The 20,821-nt window shown below is 35.4% G+C and overlaps 1 protein-coding gene across 5 annotated transcripts in view; it reads right to left on the bottom strand.

The window, feature by feature from the left end:
• LOC132106499 (protein EFR3 homolog B-like) overlaps window positions 1–20,057 on the bottom strand; it is a 29,656-nt gene extending 9,599 nt beyond the window's left edge. Inside the window, exons 1-10 of one of the 5 annotated variants that reach the window (XM_059512222.1) lie at window positions 19,935–20,057; window positions 19,303–19,463; window positions 16,965–17,114; window positions 7,776–7,852; window positions 6,340–6,467; window positions 6,076–6,226; window positions 4,697–4,818; window positions 3,506–3,655; window positions 580–714; window positions 190–268 (exon numbers count right to left, since the gene is read on the bottom strand). In XM_059512222.1, the coding sequence (XP_059368205.1) occupies window positions 190–268; window positions 580–714; window positions 3,506–3,655; window positions 4,697–4,818; window positions 6,076–6,226; window positions 6,340–6,467; window positions 7,776–7,852; window positions 16,965–17,049 (927 nt within the window). In that variant the 5' untranslated portion in view covers window positions 17,050–17,114; window positions 19,303–19,463; window positions 19,935–20,057. Of the gene's footprint in view, window positions 1–189; window positions 269–579; window positions 715–3,505; window positions 3,656–4,696; window positions 4,819–6,075; window positions 6,227–6,339; window positions 6,468–7,775; window positions 7,853–14,313; window positions 14,340–14,464; window positions 14,747–16,964; window positions 17,115–17,248; window positions 17,418–19,302; window positions 19,464–19,934 lie in introns of those variants that run through there. The other 4 variants (XM_059512225.1, XM_059512223.1, XM_059512226.1 and 1 more) reach the window with 4 other exon arrangements.
• Window positions 20,058–20,821: the final 764 nt, after the last annotated feature.

Genomic DNA, 20,821 nt, shown 5'->3' with positions numbered 1-20,821 from the left:
ATTTTAAATAATAAAAAAATATATTAAATAATTAAATTAAATTTTCGAAATAAATAAAAATCAATGCATGTATTTTTTTTTATTAGGTAAACATCAGTATATGTTTGAATAAATCATTTAATTATAATTTTTTCTTCCATTTCTTCTTTTTTAATAATAACAACAAGCGAGCTTAGATTCTGAACTCACCTGAATGGAGTACATGATGATCTTAAAGCAGCGCACTGCAAATGTTTTGCCTTCCCACAGCGAGTGATTATCAAGATGCCTGCGGTGAGAGAACAGACCTTCAGCTTGAGAAATGAAGCCAAAAGTGACTCAAAGATGAGATTCACTCCACCCGCAGTGAGATTAATTAAACCGAACACTGAAAACGTGTATTAAGTATTCAGAATTACTCTTAGTCCCTTATTGAAATGCCACATTAACAGACTACAATTACAAGACAAATTTACTTAATCTTAAGTGGCATACAGCTATAACTTAAAAACTGAAGCAATACCCACATAGGTTTACAAAATGAAATTCTCAACCTTCATAACTTAAGCTGACAGATGCGATATGTGCTAGGTCTCTTACATAAGCACAGGGGTGACTGCGTTCTTGATGTTGCCATAGGCGGACCGGCCCAGCAGTTCCCGAAGGCAGCGCTCCGTCAGCTCGGCTGGGCTTTCTCTCTCCTTCTCACTGGCCTGCAGCGGGGAGGGAGAGCGACTGCAGAGGAAACAAAGAGAGGGAGGCTTTTTATTTTCAGCTCTTCTCAACTGAGGATTTAAACACAGCTTTGGTTTCTGAGAAGAAGCTGAATAAAGACGTACTGACAAAAAAAGGGTGTTTACAAGTAAAAACTGTTGTTTTTAGCAGTGCATCTCAAGGATTCTTGCACTTAAAATGTTATAATTTAGATACATTTAGAAAAACAGTTTTCCTGGTACTGCAACTGTAAGACTTCTATTATAATTGGCTAATCTCCATTTAATCCAAATTTAGTTATAATACAATATTTCATACAACAAAAATTCTTTCTACAGCTATAAAAATCTTTCAGTTTAACATCTGATAATAATTATAATATTTTGAAAAAACATTTACTTTTGAAATTTCTAAACACCATTGTCTAGAATATTAAAAGCTAAATATGCTACAGCAACTATAATCACATGAATCTTACAGTTTCTTATTAGTTCATATTTTGCTTCTCAAGCAAATGTTTCTTAATTTTTTTTTTTCACAAGAAAACAGGACAACTACAGAATAAGTAAAAACTTGTGCTATTTCTGTTTTTAAGTCTGAAATTAAAATTAAAACAAAATAATAATAATGCATCCAATTAAACCTTGTATTACAACTACAACAATGCAACTCCATAAAATCGTTCAGTTTAATATTTTACAGTAGTTCTAACATTGTTACTACTGAAATTTCTTTAAAAATTCCTTAGTAACATTAAAGGCAAGACAGTCCTCTAAAATAGTAGAGATTCATTAGTCTCGTCAAGTACTTAAACACGTTTTGCCTAAAGTATATCTATCTTAGGAATGTTCTGATGTTTTTACTTCGGATGGGTTAAATGCAGAGCACAAATTCTGAGTATGGGTCACCATACTTGGCTGAATGTCACTTCACTTCACATTTAAAAAAAAAACTTGTTTCGGCAACAATACTGTTCATTTGAGACTTATCAAGTCTGATTATCATACATATTTTGCTTCTCAGGTAAATTTTTTTAAAAGAAAACAGACAAAACAGAGATTACGAAAATGTTTTTTTGAATAACGTAGGAGCATGAAAGTCTGACATCATGTTATGTATAATGGAAAACTTCCTGTATGAGCTTCCTGGTGTGTGTGTGTGTGGGCATGTTTTTGTGACATATCAGGACACAACTCTGTATAATAACATGGGTATGACACAGGTATTACAAGGAGAGGGTGACTTATGAAGACATAACCCATGTCCCCATTTTTCAAAATGCTTATAAATCATACAGAATGAGTTTTTTTGAGAAAGTAAAAATGCACAAAGTTTCCTGTGAGGGTTAGGTGTAGGGTTGGTGTAGGGCCATAGAATATACAGTTTGTACAGTATAAAAACCATTACGCCTATGGGATGTCCCCACTTTTCACAAAAACGTTTGTGTGTGTGTGTGTGTGTGTGTGTGTGTGTGTGTGTGTGTGTGTGTGTGTGTAAAAAAATGTAAGGGCTGAGGGTGTCTCAGGCTTTGTCTCATCTTTAATTAATCACTCTGTTCCTCTGCCCTCACACAGCCTGCTGTCAGTCAGCCTGCTGCTCCACTCACAGTCCCTTTGTCATATAACCACATGACGCTGGGCTGAATCTGCAGAAACTCTTCTCACCTCAACTAAAAGCCTCCTGCCACACGTCAAGAAGGATGCTGGACTGTTTAGTTGACCAGAAATAAAAGCAGATTGTGTTTTAGTCCACTGCAGTGCTTGCACTAAACCAGCCTCGCTGTCCTGCCCATCTGAACTGTGCACATCTCACAGGACGAGTTAATTATCAGCTGCCCTTTACATCTAACGCCAATTAGCACATAGCAAACAGCAGAAAGGGGTAATTTATGTCTCCACCCGTGGTGTATTTATGGCTGCGTAGGGGGCGCATCATCAGGAGCCAGCTTTGTTGATTATAATGGAAGTGATTCATAAATCAATTTTGATTTCAAATTTCAAACATTGCTACATTTTGTACTAAAGCAAAATTTAAAAGTCAGGGTTTTTTTTTTTTTTCCAAAAGTGACAGAAAAGACTTTCTATTTTCAACTTTCTATTTATCAAGGAATCCTGACAAAATTTATCAGGGTTTTCCATAAATATTAAGCAGCACAACTGTTTTAAACATTGATAATAATACATTTATCTTCGGCAGCAAATCAGCATAGTAAAATTATTTCTAAAGGATCATGTGACACTGAAGACTGGAGTAATGATGCTGAAAATTTGGCTGTGGCACCACATTTATTTTAAATTGTAATAATATTTATGAATATTACTGTTTTAATGTATTTTAGATTTTTTTATATTCTAATTACTTCTATTTTTTTCTCTAATTTACTATTGAAATTTTAAAAAACCTAGTAACTTTTAAAAGAGGTTAGTCCAGTAAAACAGTTAAAGGAAAACACATAAGAAAACTCAAAGGATCACGGCATGATCTTCCACTTCCAGGGACAATATCTCAGGTTATTTTCTTGTAGGCATCTGACTGTAGGTGCAAAGAAAGTGAGATGCTGATTCTCACCCACACAAATAGAATAAGCAGGCAGAATGGCAGTTGAAATGCATGAGGTGGTTCTAGAAAAGGGTGGGGCTTAATGGCTGAACCAATCACAACTGTTTTGTAATTACAAGATAATTTCATACAGATTATATTACTTGGATTTCAATGGAGGATTCAGCCGCGAGAGCCACCAAGCATCCCTGGAGGAAGACAAGTTTGTGTCCCATATGAGTAGCCAGTTTAAGCCCAAAACACTCTCTCTCACCTCTCTGTACGTTCACCACACTGCAGATTGAAGAGCAGTGAGGGGACGATCTTGTCCATGTGCTGAGGGTCCCAGATGTTCGCCTGCAACTCATCGTTTACAGTCTTCCTCACTACTCCCTGTAGACCTTTGATGCCAGCCATTCGGATTCTGAGATGAGGAAGTGTTCAATTAGATGTGAAAAATGTGTGTATAGCATGCATATTCTCTTTAATGTTCTCTATCTATCTATCCACCTATCTATCTATCTATCTATCTATCAGGGGTGTACTGTTACACAAAAATGATTGTTTGGTACGTACCTCGGTTTTGATGTCATGGTTCGGTATGGTTTCGGTACATCAGGGGGACAAACTAAACAGTCTTTTATTATTTAAAAAATATATATATATTATAAAACAGTGGTTTACTGAACAAGTTGCTCTTTCTTTAAATAAATTAAATAATAATTACTATTTACTTGGGGATAAAAATCTACCTCTGTTTCTGCTGTAAACTACTGTAAACTGCTGTACTTTTATTATATAATTAATATTTTATTAATTTTATTAATACATTATTATTTATTTTTAAATATAATATTTAACACTTAACTTAAAAATTTTTTTATGAAAACATACATTGCACATAATGCCATTTTTAAATTAACTTCTATATTACAACATTTCTATTTGTTGTTGAAATATATTCATTTACACAGTGGCTGTCAGAACGTGGCTGTTTCATAACAGATTTATTAACACATACAATAATTAAGATATCACTAACAGGTAAAGTAAAAAAAAATCAGAGCATATAGTCTTATATTTCGCAAAATGCTCTTTATTTCTCTATAGGGAACTAACGGGCTGTGGACATTGGACACTGATGACTTGCGAGAGGTAAATGAAATGTAACATGACATTTTGTTTCAAGCTGTTTCATTGATGTCTTTCCACAGCTGAAACACTGATTGAGGCATGATGCATGATTTGTTAGTTTATTTTGCATTAAAACTAGTAGTAAAGAATAAGGGATGATCACGCTCACTCAAACTCCACACTGCCTTTTAAAGTAAGGCGTTTATACAGCGATCTGTCACGCAACATCAAAAAGTGTAAAAAATACAATTAGACCCCTACTAACGAACTAACTGTCTGTCTGTCTACACTGACTGCAAACTGCCAGATGTGTGCATGTGTGTTTGCTCACTTGGTGCGGAAGTCGGGGTCCTCATAGTTGGAATGGCACATCTCACTAAACCGCGACACAAAGAAATCGTAACTGCGATGATACGAGGGGGTGTCCTCCTCGATGTTAGCAAACTTCACAAACTGCAAAATGAGAGTAATTAAATAGAAATAAATAAATTACATACCTAGACAAACCAAAGCCAAATCAGGTTAAAAACCCATTTCCTTGAAAATTCTGCAAATGCTGCTCCACCCAGGGCCAATGAGTGGGTGATTATGAGATGGCATTATCAAAGATTATATGTTAATGTGATGTTGTTTTGTTCTACATTAACCCCAATCAACAGCACTTTCACCTCATCATCATTATTAGACAATAAAAGCTTTTCTGACACCTACAAACAATAATAATGAATATCCATAGACTGTAGGAGAATAGGGTTCCCTTGCACGGTAGTTAATTAAACTAATAACATTAATACATTATTTTAAGATTAGGACAGGTTCATTAAGTAATGCAGATTTAAATGGTTATAGAAATGCCATGAAACTCATGCATCATATATTCACATATAATTTCACAGATTCAGATATTTGCATGTATATTAATATTTCAATGTACATGAACAACTAATCTGTTATATACAGTCTCACCGAATTTGTTACATACTAAAAATGAACCCAATCTTTTATAATTTAACAGGTTAAGCTTATTTATAGATTTCAGCAATTTTAGATCAAGATCACCAAGGTCATGAATAAAATTAAAATAAAATGCCTTAATATAGAAATGGTAGAGAACTGATAAATGAGACCCTGTAACCTAGATGATTTAATGACTCATTTTAAACTAGTGCCTGCATATCAAATCTGTAATTAATGAATAACTGCATCGCAAATTCTGGACCTACATTTCCTTCCTATTATTATGCAATTTGGCTTTTGCAGAACCTGATGAAACTTCAGAAAACAGATGGGGGTGCAATTATGACTAAAGCATCTCTTTCCTAGCATTTCCAGGGCAATAATGTCATTGTGAAACACCACTGAGAAATAAATTTTTATATATGACTGATATCTGCAGCATGCAGTAGCTAAGAGAGTTCTGGATAAAACAGGATGAAATAAAATGGGTTAGTCACTCTCAGTTTAAGCATTGTATTTTATACGTTTAATGTGGGTGCATGTTCAACGCCCTAGATTACTCATTTTGATCTATAATTGAACTTGATTTTATTGCTCATCAACAAGATTCATCAGCAAATGTTTTATATAAAACAAACTTTCACTGTACATTGGGTCCAAAATACAGAGCATTAAAAGGGCCATTTTACACACTTTTGCTAACAAAATGTGGCAAAAAATGTGGTCTACTACCATACAACAGTTTGTACATACAGAGTTTGTTCCCAGGATTTGCAGGTTGGGTTTGTCTGCCTCCAGGAGTTTCCGCACCATCTTCAGGAAACTCTCCACGAACAGGTTGATACTCTGACAGTGGCAGGCCATTAGCAGCTGGTCGAGGGCTTCCATCGCAATACACACATACCTGAAGAGACAAACACACACTGAATATGGGCAAGAGAAACAGGTGAAAGAAAAACGTGCATTACAAATCAAAAGATGGGTATATCAGATCACGCTTGTTATGTATTTCAGTACCCATAACGGTGTCTAGCTACATCACGAGACAGTCTCTCAGACAGGTACGCCCCAATCCGATCCAACTTCTCTGGAGCCGACAGAGCATAAAAAGTCAGCTTCTCCATGTTGGCCTTTACCAATCCATCCTACAGACAAACACACACAAACAGAGAGAGAGAAAGGGTCAATATCATTGACACATCACACTTTGAAGAGGGCAAGACGTACATGTTTTAATCTGTAAAAGTGTGTTATCATTCAAAGTTTGAGGTTGGTACGTTTTTTTTAGGTTTTTCTTTGATAAAAAAGAACAGCATTTATTTGAAACAGAAATCTTTTCTAATTTAATAACAGTTTTACTGTTACCTTTGAACCAATTTAATGCATCTATTCTAAATAAAAGTTTTTAGTTTTTTTTTTAATAAACAAAAACAAACTTTTAAATGGTAGTGTATCATTGTCAAAATTCTAATCTAATCATACAAGGGAATTCAAGTATCAAAATTATAATCAAAGTAAGAAAATATATATATACATTTTGAGATTTGCTGAAGATCACATTTAACAGCATTATTTTTCAGATCTTTAAAAATAAAAAAGGGTACCTTGGACACCTGCTAAGGTAACTGCCTCTTACACACTAATGCTCTTTCATTTAAAGGGGTCATATGATGTGATTTAAATTTTTCCTTTCTCTTTGGAGTGTTACAAGCTCTTGGTGCATAAAGAAGATCTGTAAAGTTGCAAAGACTAAAGTCTCAAATCCAAAGAGATATTCTTCATCAAAGTTAAGACTCTGCCACGCCCCCTAAACGGCACGTTCAAACACGCCCCCACATCTCTACATCACTATGTGGAAATATTTGCATAATGCCGCAAAAAAGTGGAGTCAGCTGTCTTAACCATCTGTAGCTTGTGTACTGCAAACACATAGGAGCTTCATCACTGTGTCTGTCACACTACTCTGTTCCTCTTTGGGCTTGAAATGATGTTTAAACAAAGGACATTATTAACATATTATTATCTTTACATTTATTTTGAAAGATGAAGCTCACGATTATGGAAAGGGTTGTTATATTTTCGATGAATGCTTGCGGTGTTCGGCTAATCACAGTGCACTGGGTCAGTTGGCCAATCAGAGCAGACTTGTCAGAAGGAGGGACTTTGTAGAAAATGACATGTTGAGAGAGGTGGGACATAGAGGATCTACAATAATGTACAATATTTGAAAAATAATGTGTTTTTTGAACATTAAAGCATGTCAACACCAAATGCACAAAATAATGATCTTTAAAAAAACATCATATAACCCCTTTAAGTGATCTCGAAAAGCAAGCATCTGCCAAGAACATAAATGCAATTGCAAATAAGCAGTTTGAGCGGCGAACAAGGGCTGTTTGACTGTAAATGGACTCTCTGTGATGGATGGAGTTGAAGAGAGGGAATGCCATTACCTCAGGGTCTTCAGGGAAGATGTTGTCCACCAGTCTCTTGTAGCGTGGCCTCAGCGCTCCACAACAACCACACACTCCTGCAGAGAGAAAAATCAATAGGATATGTGGTTAAGGATTCATTTCTGTAAGCAAAGTGGCATTAATTTTAGAAAGACTATTGATTTCTGCCCAAAAATGCCATTATAAAAAGGGTTCTAGGTTGTCATCAACACCAGAGATCTCAAGACATTGATCAAGTGTCATATTCCTCACGAGCCTGGCATCTTATAAACATATAACATTTCTTGAAATGGGCGACTAGCTTTTTCTAATCCATAATGGTATTGAAACATTTTTAGCTCATCATAACATTCACTTTTCCAGAAATAAAGGCTATGACCTCGAAAATATTAGTTTAGCCTGACAACAAGAGGACTTCAAGCCATTATTGGAAATTAGAGGGACGTTCACAAGGCAATGTGTGGGCTTGTGGACAGTCTTTCATGCAGGTCAAAAATGGTACAAGCTACATCTGTCAAACACAGAAATCCTTGAGGAAAATCATGCAACATATAACACATCATCTTACATCGGATGCCAATATGCAGAGGCACATCTGTGATCTGATTGGCCCACACATCTCAGCAGTGATGGACTTCTAGAGGCAAGCATAACTTTTGTGTTTTTATCAACAGTACTATCTGAAAACTATGGTAAGGACTATGGTAAGATAAATCCCTTTCTGAAGTCACAAAACTGATTTCATGAAGTTCTGGTTCATGTTGAGAACAGAAAGACCTTAATCTCTGAACGACGTCAGCAAGGGGAAAATCTTCCGTTCTGTGAATAGTTTTTCTGATCTGTTCCGCAAAATGGTTGTTAAAGGAAAATGAGCCAAGGCGCCTCTATTTTTAGCTTCTGCTCCATTTTTTACTTCAAAGAGAAGCTTTACCCCACTGCTCAACTTGTCTATTGCCTTCAATGTCCCTGTTTGAATCAATTTGTTTTACATCCTCATGTTATTCCAAACCTTCCCTTCCTTTCGTCCGTGAAACACAAAATGAAAAGATAGTATATTCAGACTGCTCTTTTGCATAGAATGAAAGTGACTCATTCACTGAAAATAGCTCTCTGATATTATTACATTAGCATTTAAAAAAATATTTGCAATACAGGACAACAAATGCCATTTTTAAATATCCATTTTAAGCTATGACTTTAGAATAGTTGGAATATAGTGTAATTATAAGTAATACATATAATCGTAGCATGTCTTATGCTCAGCAAGACAGCATTTATTTGATAAAAAAAAAAACAGTAAAACATTCATTATCCAAATAATTAAAAAAACTACTTCTATTTGAATAATTTATTCATGTGATGCAGAGCTGAATTTTCGGCATCATCACTCCAGTCTTCAGTGTAATAGGATCCTGTAGAAATCATTCTAATATGCTCCTCAAGAAACATTTCTAATTATTATCATTGTGTAAAACAGCCAAAATATTTTTGCAAATTTTTCTATTCTTTAATGAATACAACGTTCAAACGAACACCATTTATTTGAAACAGGAATCGTTTGTAAAATTATAAATTATATCACTTCAATTCTAATTTAATGCATGCTTGCTTAATAAATACAGTAAAAAAGTCCCTTAACTGTGTGACCCTTAATATCTGAACCATGTGGGACCTCGAAAATCAAAATTTCAGTTTGATCCACACACCAAGAAACAAATTAAAGACAAAAAACAAATTATTTGATTTAGATCAGACCTTCGGAGTGGGTTCGTGTATCATTTGATTCAGACCGGGCCTTCAGAACGGGATCACGAATATCCAGTGACTAATAAATTTCCCGAAGCAAAAATTCTGATCGAACAATTAAATGTCCGTTGTCTGCCATTATGTCAAACCTACACACTTGCCACAAACAACTCCATCTAAGGCTACAGAAGACTTATGGTCTACTATGATACTTTTATGGTGCTTTTTACTTCTTTTCTGCAGTTTAAAACCCCTAATCCTTATCCACCTTGATTTTGTGTATTAGAGCACCTCTGAGATTCTGCTAAACATTTTTGTGAATCATAAATGTTTGGAAAGACATGAAGGTGAGTGAATGATGACAGAATCCATTGGTGGCTTAACTACTCATTTAGGGTTGATAGGTTTTATGATAATGCTGCAGCCACATGAGTGAAGGAGAGCTGCTGCACTGTGCCGTGACTCTGTACTCACATGAACAGACAGAGATGGCACCACACTGACAGCCAGTGCTACCACCCCCTCACAAACAGCGGTTTCCTTCGTGTCTCTCTCCTACTCATTAAATCTCCATTTAGCAGATAAAGACACAGAGAGATGGACTTTAATGCAAAAAATATATATTTTGCTTTTGTTATTCATTGTCTGAGGCTGGTTTGATAAAGCAGTGTTATCTGTCACACCAATGAAGCCAATAAAGCACACAAACTTTAACCTTTGTAGTGATAGGCACTGGAACACATGCTTGACTAGTCATGGCTGAGGCTGCTCTGTTTTCACTAACACTAGACCATATGGTGATCCACCACATGAACAGCTCAAAATCTTAAGCAAACACACCAGCACACTCTCTACATAAGAGTATAAAACTACACAGCTGGCTCTTCCTTGACATAAAATCAAACCAATGCACATGGTTTACACTTCTGTAGTATATACTATACTTTATATTGCACCTGTTCAGAGTTTTTTTTTCCACCAACATCACAGTCTGGTGCAAAATATAGCTATGGGTTTTTGCTGAAGTAATAATAATAAAAAAAGTTTTTCAAGAGAGGAAGGATGTTTTCTGCCGGCCAATCATTGACTAAATGACAAAACACGCTACTGTCTGGGTCAAGATTTTTTTTTAACTGATACTTTTATTCAAGGATAAACATGAATTCATTTTTTATTCAACACTTTTATATTGTTATATTTTCTAGAAAAAGTTTTTTTTATACATTGTTGATCACAAAAAAATCATCACAATAAAATAAATCATTTTAATGTAGCTAGTGCTAACAGTTCCGGGGGAATGACGTATGAGGTCAGCGTTGAGCATTCGCCAATGAGTCTCGTGAAAACCAATGTTTGTTAACAGGAGCAAAGGAAGCAAAGTTTCCTTATTTAGCAAAAGATTACCAGTCTCCTCTTGGCTTTTGTATCGAAATCCTCCGACATTGTTCTTTCTAAATCCTCATTTTGTACTTCTAATTAGTGAAAGTTGTTTTGTTTTGTTCTCTCCGCTGTGCTTCCGTGTCTGTCACTTCTGAGCACATACATCTTGTGACCTCATACATCATTAGCCCGAAGTACCACACTGAGTGCAAGTTAGATTAAAGTGATTATTATGTTCTGAATATGGATATTTTTCGATTCACTACAGGAGGCCTTTGTTCATCCCCCCGGAGCAGTGTGAGACACTTTTTTTTCTTTTATGGATGGGCATAAAAATTTTTTTTTAACTTTTTATTTCACTTGTTTTGGACTGATGCAACACCAGGTGGGTGGCATTAAATAACTTGAAAGATCAAAGACTATTTTTTATATAATTCCGACTGGATTCGTCTGAAAGAAGTAAAAAAGTTAAAACAAGCAGAATTAACAAATCTCATCACAGAAAACCAAACATATATGTTTGCAAGACATAAAAAATGATGCACAAGATCAATGAATGTAATATTTTTGTCACCACAGCAGATTACATTTCTGAAAACTGGTCATCTCCCATTTTGAAAATGGAGCTGTGTCTATAGTTAATCTAGTTAATAATGACTAATTAGTGTTCATCACTTTATGTAGTCACTGATGATCCCTAGTTGTGTGTTTCCTGGCTACATAGTTTCTGCTTCCCTTGTTGATGTCTGGCAGGTTTTTTTTCACACTGACAAATGATGCATTTCACACACAGCAGAACACTATACTATACTCTCAGACAGCAGAACGGCTCATATTCTGTGATTTATAAAGCAGTCTTTTCTCTGTAGTGTACAAGACTATACAGACTATATAGAGTTTAGCCACAGATGGGAAAGCGTGAACTCTCTGTGTTCTTTTCTTTCACCAGAATCTGTGCTGTTGACAGAACTGTCACCATTGATTAATCTGTGGTGTCAAAAGGCCAACTAAACTGTGTCACAGGGGCAAAGCTGTGGGGGAAATCAATACATCCGAACACATTCTCTACAGACTGATACTGAGATATAGAAGAAAATGCTTATTAAAAACAGCCAGACGGAAAGAGATTAGAGAGGGAGGGAAGGAAGGAGACGATGCTAATGATGGTCACTCAAACAGCGGGAAGCATTTCCAACTGTTTCCTCCATCAGAAACAAATCTGTTCCTCTTTCTCATGCTGCATGGCTTTGAGCAAAAGCATACATGCACCATCCTTTACTCAAATAAACAGGCTTTTTAAGCAAAAGACAAATATATAGATTCAGTGCCTTTAAAAGCATCTAATCTTTAGGGCTAAAAATATATTCTAGAATCTGATCTGTTCAGGCATCAGGTTCAACAACTAATCTTGATTTATCACAATGTCAGACTATCAGCATGCTATATATATATTTGTCAATAACATTCATTTTAACCAAGGTCCAATTGGCCAACATTAAGCATATAAATGAGCAGTTATAAAAGAACCTAAAATAGAAAGAGACATATTACATTGTAGATAAATAATAAACAGATCTAATGAAAAAATAACATGAATTGCAGATTTATAATAATGAAAAAAAAAAAATATATATATATTGTTAGAGTGTTCGCCCTTGTTTCAAGGCCAATTGTTTAGACTACTAAACTAATCCCAAAAGTAAAAGCTTTGGACAATCTAGGAGTAAGACAGTAAAATATTATACGTCTCAAGTTGTTAAGTAGCCAAATAGCCTTCACTTTAGCCACAACAACACAGACCAACTATCAAAACATGAGGGTACATGAGGATTAAACAGACAGTTTTTCTATCACACGTATGCTCACAGACTGTCAGTCATCAGCCATCAGTGCTGCTCACGAGGCATTTTAAGGGCTGAGTCTCAAGGCTGAATACAGAAACTGTCTGCTTCCTCTCTCAGACACCTGTGTTAATTCACAACCAGCACAGCATTCCCAGCTGCAATCAAGCCTTGATTATAGAGAAGCTTCCTTGATTACAGAAGAAGAATGTGTTCACTGAGATTACTCAGGGTACATTCCAAATGCTCACCAGAGCCCTATGACAAAGTGCACTTTAGAGGGTATTCAGCCTGTTAAAATGCTAAATTCTGGGATTACGAATCATAAGGACTGTGTTTGCTAACCTTACACCATTGTTTGAAAGACACTGAGAATCACTAGTTCCTACATATATTAATTTCACTTTTTGTAGTGAAATCGAACTACAAGTACAGAGGGACATCTCCACAAACAACCACAAGAGCAAACACACACACACACACAGACAAAGAGCAATGTGAAGAGCTCAATGGGTCAGCATTAGGAGATGTTGTCCTGCCCTTCAGTGATGTTATAACACACAGCTAGAGCTCACATTCTTCTATTTTTACATGCAAAGAGAGAGGGCCGCCTCAGTAGACATCTCCAGTATACACACAGATCTCTACATGAAACCATCAGATGGCCATAAGAGACAATCACATGAATTCAAAAGGCTAAGTCCAACAGCAATATATGAGAAATGATGAAAAATATTTATATTTCTACAATAATCATCAGATGAGATTAGACCGTTATTGTGCAGAGAACAATCATAAAGCCAATGTAGTGAATAATATGCAAGTGTTATAAAAATCCATCCCATGTGTTGAGGAGAACAAAATGGAAATTGCCTGGGAAACTGGAGTCCAAAATATCTGGAATAAAAATGGAAGTTACTGCTTAGAATTGATGTGCATTTTCGCGATTCCATCAAGCATTTTTTTATGCGATCTTTGCATCAAATTTTATAAATATATAATATAGTTTCAGGAGAGATCTCAACCATCTTAATAAACCATTTACTGAAACTGTACTTCCTCAACTTTCTGACGTCACACAGATGAGATTCTTTTTGTGAAACAGAAAGCTTTCTACGCATTTTCTGAAAAGCTGCTTTGAATGATTGTAGGTGTCAAAAAAATCATAATGAAAATGGTTTAAACTATGACTGTGTTTTTGCACAAAAGCCTTAGTGGGACCTCAGGGAAAAAGCAAAACATTACAAGATTTATAACAAGAAATCCATTAAGTCTCCTGAGCTATAAAAGAGCAATAGTGACTATCTATGATTGCATTAATCAGTTCTCTTGTGACATGATCAGCTGACATGCTAACTTGTCATCACGAGGTGAATTATGTCCTGATCGATAAACATCCAGTCTGTTAACACCACAATCAGTAGCCGCACTGAAGGGTCATCAAACGTACTCCTTGTGCTGTATTGTCAATGACCTATCAGCTAAAATCACCTAGACAAACCAGCAGATCAAACAAACACACACTTAAAAAACGTAACAACATAAGAAACCCTGCGATTAAACAAACCTACCATAAAGCAATCTCATGACAGCGTCAACTTTTGAATGTACTAAACAGAAGTCATGCCTGAGTGCTCAAGGAATGCAGGCAGGGAAGATTCCAGTTTCTCTTTATTACGCACAAACCCCTGCAGAACACACACACACAAGCTCAGCGCTTACCATACATTGCTCTTGATGTCAGTGAAGCTGCTCTCTCTTCTCAGTCCTTCCCTGCAGCGTCTCAGATGCAGCTGCAGAGAGATTTTTGGAGACACTGAGCCTACACGCTCACACACATGTGGTCTGCTGCTCTGAAGGCTGAAAGTGATGCGATACACAACAGGAGCGATCGCACATGCTAGTGGACAGTGATGGGGAAGCTATGCTGCTGGGATGACCTTGGCTTTTGCGCCAGCAAGTCTCAAAAGAATAACGCTCATTTTGCACGCAAGAGTATACACCTTCTGGTCGCCAATCACCACTCAAAGAGGGAGGGGCTAGAGAGAGAGAGGATGAGGGAGTGGGATGTGCTCATTCATTCTCAGCGGAAGCTCCTCCCACTTCCTTAGATTCTCAACGTCTCTTTCTTTCTCTGGTTATGTTCGGAATCAAATACTAGTGTAGTGCTTATACAATGTATACTGCTGATTTTTACTACAACTTACAACTAAATATAAATATGCATTTTTTTTTTTAGAAACATCAACACAATGTCTTGAAAGTAAAAGACTAGTCAGTATTGTTATATATTTCTGAAAAAAAAAAAAAGATAAAAAAAAAAAAAGTTGTTTATGTTTTTGAAAGAAGTCACCAAGCTCACCAGGGCTGCATTTATATGATCAAAAAAAAAAAACAGCAAAACAGTTAAATTGTGAAATGTTGTTATAATATTTTATATTACAATAAAATACAATTCTTTTTGGAGATAATTAAAATGTAATTTATTTCTGTGATGTAAAGCTGAATTTTTAACATCAATACTGATCAATGATCAATACATCAATACGGTCTTCATTGTCACATTATCCTTCGTAAATCATTCTAATATGATTATTTGTTTCTCAAGAACCATTACTCATTAGTATCAACATTAAAAAGTCTATATAATTAATTTATATAAATCAAAAAAAATTTGAATATTCAAAACCCATTGGCTTTTATGAGATCTATATAAATGTAAGAGAAATGGTTATGCTTTAAACACATTTTGAAACAAATTCTGCCATTTCAAAAATGCAAGTGTCATCAGCAAATAGCCAAAAAAATAGGTCAGAAAAGGTCTTTCCATCAGTCCCTCTTCTGAAAATCTTGATTCAGAGAGGAATTAAATTCCTACATGACCCTGGAGATTGTCTAAAGGCAGTAGTTAATTCAGCCTGGAATTTTCAGTTACATTAGAGAAAAACACTGTCATTTCCCAATCAGATGGCAATTAAATCACCAACTACTACCTGTAAAAGCTGAAATGACATTATATCCCCCTGATAAATAATCACCGCGCAGAATAGAGCTTTAGAGCAGTATGTTAGTATTGCAACTCCAAGCATAGCTCAGACAGCATGCTTTCCTCCTGCAATCCATCATTCTCCTCCTACACTCTCTCTCACATATATATTATATATATATATATATATATATATATATATATATATATATATATATTCATTTTCATTTTCCCAGTACATTTAAGTATATACAAACAAACAAAAAAGGACAAAAAAACAAACAACAAAATTGTTGAAACTTAAATTAAAAGTTAAATGCTAATTGAAAATATAAAAATAAAAGCTAATTCAAAATACAAAAAATATGGCATATTATTCTGGTTATTATTATCAATAATAATAATAATAATACATATTAATAAATACTATAGCCATATATAAGTAACACTAAAAGTAAAAAAGGAAATAGAAAATTCAGTCCCTGGTAAAAATAAATTAATAAAAAAAAATAGCAATCTATGTTTTTTGATTGTCAAAGCTAATCTGGCATTTTGACAAATGTCAAACATACAAAAAAAAAAAAAAAGTAAGTTGACTCCAGTTGTTGTGGAGCTGGATCAACTGTGTAATGTACATATTTTTAGCAGACTTTTGCTCAAAAATATGACAAAAGATATTAATCCTCTAACAGCCAAGTGACATTTACACAGGAATTTGGCTTGGCTAATTAGCAACTAAAAATGCTTCATTAAAACCATCCAGAGCGCAGATGCCAAGTGTCAGTCGCAAATAGGGTTTCCATGACGACCCAATGAATGCATCGGTCATGATTCCAGCATGCAGGAAACTCAGCACTGTCATTATTTGCTAGGATTTTGATTAGAGGTACTTTTGATTTAGGGCTAGTAAAAATTCACTTAGCAGCCATTCCAGAACAACTGCATAGCAATACCCTAGCAATCACCCACAGCAACATTCTTGCAGCACGGCATAAGTTTTTCATTGGCAGATGACACTTTTAAATTTTGCACTTGTCTTCTCATCCAAAACCATACAATATTTACCTCAAAAGATTAAAAAAAAAAAAAATTAACCAAGGCATGTGTACTTAAAAACTGTGCAATGACATCATACTAGAGTATCATGAGCATCAGGAGCACAATACCATTCAACTGAGAGAATCTGATTCTGTGAGAAGAATACATCAGTATCCTGGCAGAGACAGGACCTCTTACCACGACTCGGGCGGTGATCCAGCAGGGTACGACAGTCCAGTGCCAACCTCCGAGTGGCAACAGGTTCAGGGACAGCCATGAGCATAAGAATACCAACTCCAACACTCACAAACAACTCTTAAAGTCACCGAAATATCGTCCTTTGGTTATCTAAATAAACCCATCGATGAAAGTAATCAATGTAAAAGCAGCCTGCTCTCTTGCAACTCACATAATCCTCTAATGTTCTAAAATACAAAATGCAGACAGCAAATTAGCAAATGGATCCAATGCTGAGCATTCACCCCAATTAGAATTTCTCTGAAAATCCTTAGCCCATCAAATACTACAGGAATTGCCCAAATAATATTATTAAATCCTTCAAAATCTTGATTTTTAAGCAAGCAAACAAGGTCTCCTGTAAAGTGCCTGGTTCTTGCTGTCCCTCAGGTTTTAAGGTCTCTCTTTTTAAAGATAATGACAGGGTCTTTTGCAGGCTGTTCAGTTCATGGCATCCCTTCAGCTCTGAGCAGATTCCTGTGCCTTGACACTGACAGAGTCTCCTCGGTCCGACAAACTCCCACACTCTCTTTCTCTCTGGAGTTTACTGGGACAATGACAGAGGAGGAATAGTGGAACTCATTGTGTCAGTGAGATGTTTATTAATGAGAGAAAGAGAGAGAAATGCCAACCAGCCAAATCCAAGGGCTGTCCTTGCAAACAGGACTATAAGTACGCCCAAAAGGAATCTGTGCCCACAGAGTCCAATAAATAAATAAAAACTCAACCAAATCCTACAAAATGGATGGGAATAACTGTCACTTACAAATGCTTTTCAGCTTTCAAAAGATTTCATTCAGGCCTACCTATAAGAATCTGAATCTTAAAGATACAATGTGACTGAAGCAGCAGCAGCTCTTTGCTTGTGTATTGTGATGTAAATCCTGTTTATTAAAAAGAAAAGAATAAAGCAGGAAATTGGTTCTATCCATCGGTTGTTGATTGAAGGCAAATCTTAAAGCGAGCTTACAGATAACAGTAGGAAAGGACAGTGTTCAGATGAAGTGGAAAGGTTCAAATAAAGGCACATTAGCAAAATTATGTGAGAAAAAAAGTCCATTGTCTGTCAAACAATGTATAAAGCACAGCTCACAACTAGTCACTTTCAAACCAAGCAGCTTTCTGTTGGTCAGCGTAACAAGTTTGCCTGATTAATGCCTCATTCAAAATTCCCCATTGGACAGACTCCTGCTGAAATAACTGGATTTTGCCCTGCAAAATTTCACAGAGCAACAGTAAATGCTACTACACATAAAACCAATACATGTCACCAGAAAGTCTGCTATCTTACCAGAAGACTGATTAATAAATGATTAATTCTAAATAATGCTAAATGATTAAATGCAAATGAAATTGAAAAAAATATAAGCTCAAAAATTAAAAAAGTCATCTGTAAGTGACCATGGAACACAAAACCAGTCTTAAGTGTCAATTTTTTGAAATTGAGATTTATACATCATATGAAATCCGAATAAATAAGCTTCCCATTGATGTATGGTTTATTAGGATAGGACAATTTTTGGCTGAGACATAACTATTTGAAAATCTGGAATCTGAGAAATCTGGAATCTGGAATCTGAAAAAACGAAATACTGAGAAAATCGCCTTTGAAGTTGTCCAAATGAATTCTTAGAAATGCATATTACTAATCAAAAATTAAGTTTTGATATATTTACAGTAGGAAATTTACAAAATATCTTCATGGAACATGATATTTACTTAATATCCTAAACTTAAAATCTATATTTTTGACCCATACAATGTATTTTTGGCTATTGCCATTGCCAGTGACTTAAGACTGGTTTTATGGTCCAGGTTCACATATGTATCGATAAATTGTTCACAATAAGACCATAAAGAAACCTTAGATTAGAAAATGTATGCATTTCCATTTCATGCTGATTTTAAAAGATGTGCTAAAACTTTTCAGGAAAGTTTTAAGTTGTGGTGTTTATGCAATGACAATTTTAAGTTGTGTCTGGGAAACTGACTATAAATGCTTCCATCAGACACACTGACAGTTAAACACAATCGCGTAACCAACTCTGCTTTCCAACCAGCTATTTAAATGTTTTTCATGTAACTCTTAAATAAAGCCAACATTTTATACCTGCAAACCCTCTCCAACAGCAAAACCATACCTGGACAAGTATTCAGACCAACATCACTTTAATTTCTGTTTACTACTGTAACCAGTTTCGAATATAAATAGTGTAAGTTAGTTACAAGTGCAAATACATGTGTGTACTTCACATGAATTGGACCCTGAATAATAACGTAGAATCATTGAAGCGCATACCTGTCATGATGACTTTTTACGCCAGATGTCGCGCTTGCACTCAAGCGGTTACTACGGCTCACCGGCGTCCAGCGGTTCAAAACCAGACTTCACGCCAAACTAGGACGCTCTTTTCCGCTCACTTAAAGTAGGAAAGGCGCGGGATGGTGTAGGGCCTACTGCTGGAACACATAGGTAAGATTCAAAACATGTCCCGCTGCACTTGGGCGCTGCTTACATTTACAACCACAACTAACAAAAATGTTTCCGTTTTTGTGAGTTTCATGATATCAAAAAGGTTTGTTAAAATGAATTTTGTTTTTCTTTATCTTTCAAGTCAACTAAGTAACGTTAGCCCCAGAGTGCGCACTCTGGAGAATGGGTTACTATGAGCGATTTCTAAGAAAAAAAATTAATGTAAACATTTTTTGTAAATAATCACATTTAACGGTGTTTTTACCTTTTTATATAAACTAATTTATGAATATACAAATATTCTGAAGCACCTCGTTAACGTAACCGGTCTCGACAGGGTGTGTAATATGTAAAGTTACAGTTATTACTAAAACAACTGTCTGAGCATGCTCTTTTGATTTATTAACTTTTATTATCATAACTGCACAGAATGTAATTTCATATTTTAATTTCCTCACCGCTTGTTTTTAGCTGCATAGTCTGGTAAATGGTGTTCTCATTCTCCATCAGCGAGCCAAAATAAACATGATAAATGACTGGTATTCACTCACTGCTTCTTCTGTTCCCCACACAGTGATTCAGACTCACACTTCCTCTGAGATCCTTACAGGACAACTGCAGAGAGGAACTCGACATTTACACATGAATGCATTAAGCATTTTGTGTCGGTATGTCATTTATATAATAATAATAATAATAATAATAATAATAATAATAATAATAATGTTAATTAATATTAATAGAATGTCAGACTGGGGTTAATTAATAATGCATTACGTGTCAGCTAATTAAAAAATAATAATAATAATAATGATGATTATGAGTCATGAGAATTCCCGATGAATCACTTAATGTAGTTCGGAACTTTGGAGCGGGTTTGTTATTTTATTGAAATCAGACTTTTCTGCTTTTTAATTACCTAGAATCAATGGGAAAAACTTTATATTCCACCGAAGCTAGATGAAGACATAATGCTGATGAAGACGCTCTCTTAATTGATGCCAGGCAGTTATGTGAGCAGTGAAACACAGCTGATACAACCACATGATGGCAGCATGTTGTATCTGGGATTGACTGTAAAATGTGCGAGTGATGCAGATACATCCTCAGTCTATTTTCCTTAATCAAAAGATTTGATTCTAAATTAAATCAATATAATTTATATATCTGTTTAAATTGTGTGATAATTGTCAATGCTTCAGTTAAATTTAAGTTAACTAAAATAAATATAATATACAAATTCACCTATACTGGCTTACATCCTGTTTCTAAATAATTTTGTGTTTACAGGAGCTTTATTCTTTTCAGATGTTTTTAGCAGAGCTAATACTCTTCTTTACCTTAA

This window comes from Carassius carassius, chromosome 27 (assembly GCF_963082965.1).
Source record: "Carassius carassius chromosome 27, fCarCar2.1, whole genome shotgun sequence".
In the NCBI taxonomy this organism is placed as follows: Eukaryota; Metazoa; Chordata; class Actinopteri; order Cypriniformes; family Cyprinidae; genus Carassius; species Carassius carassius.
Note: the sequence above shows the minus strand (reverse complement) of the source record. Positions and strands in the feature narration are given on the sequence as shown.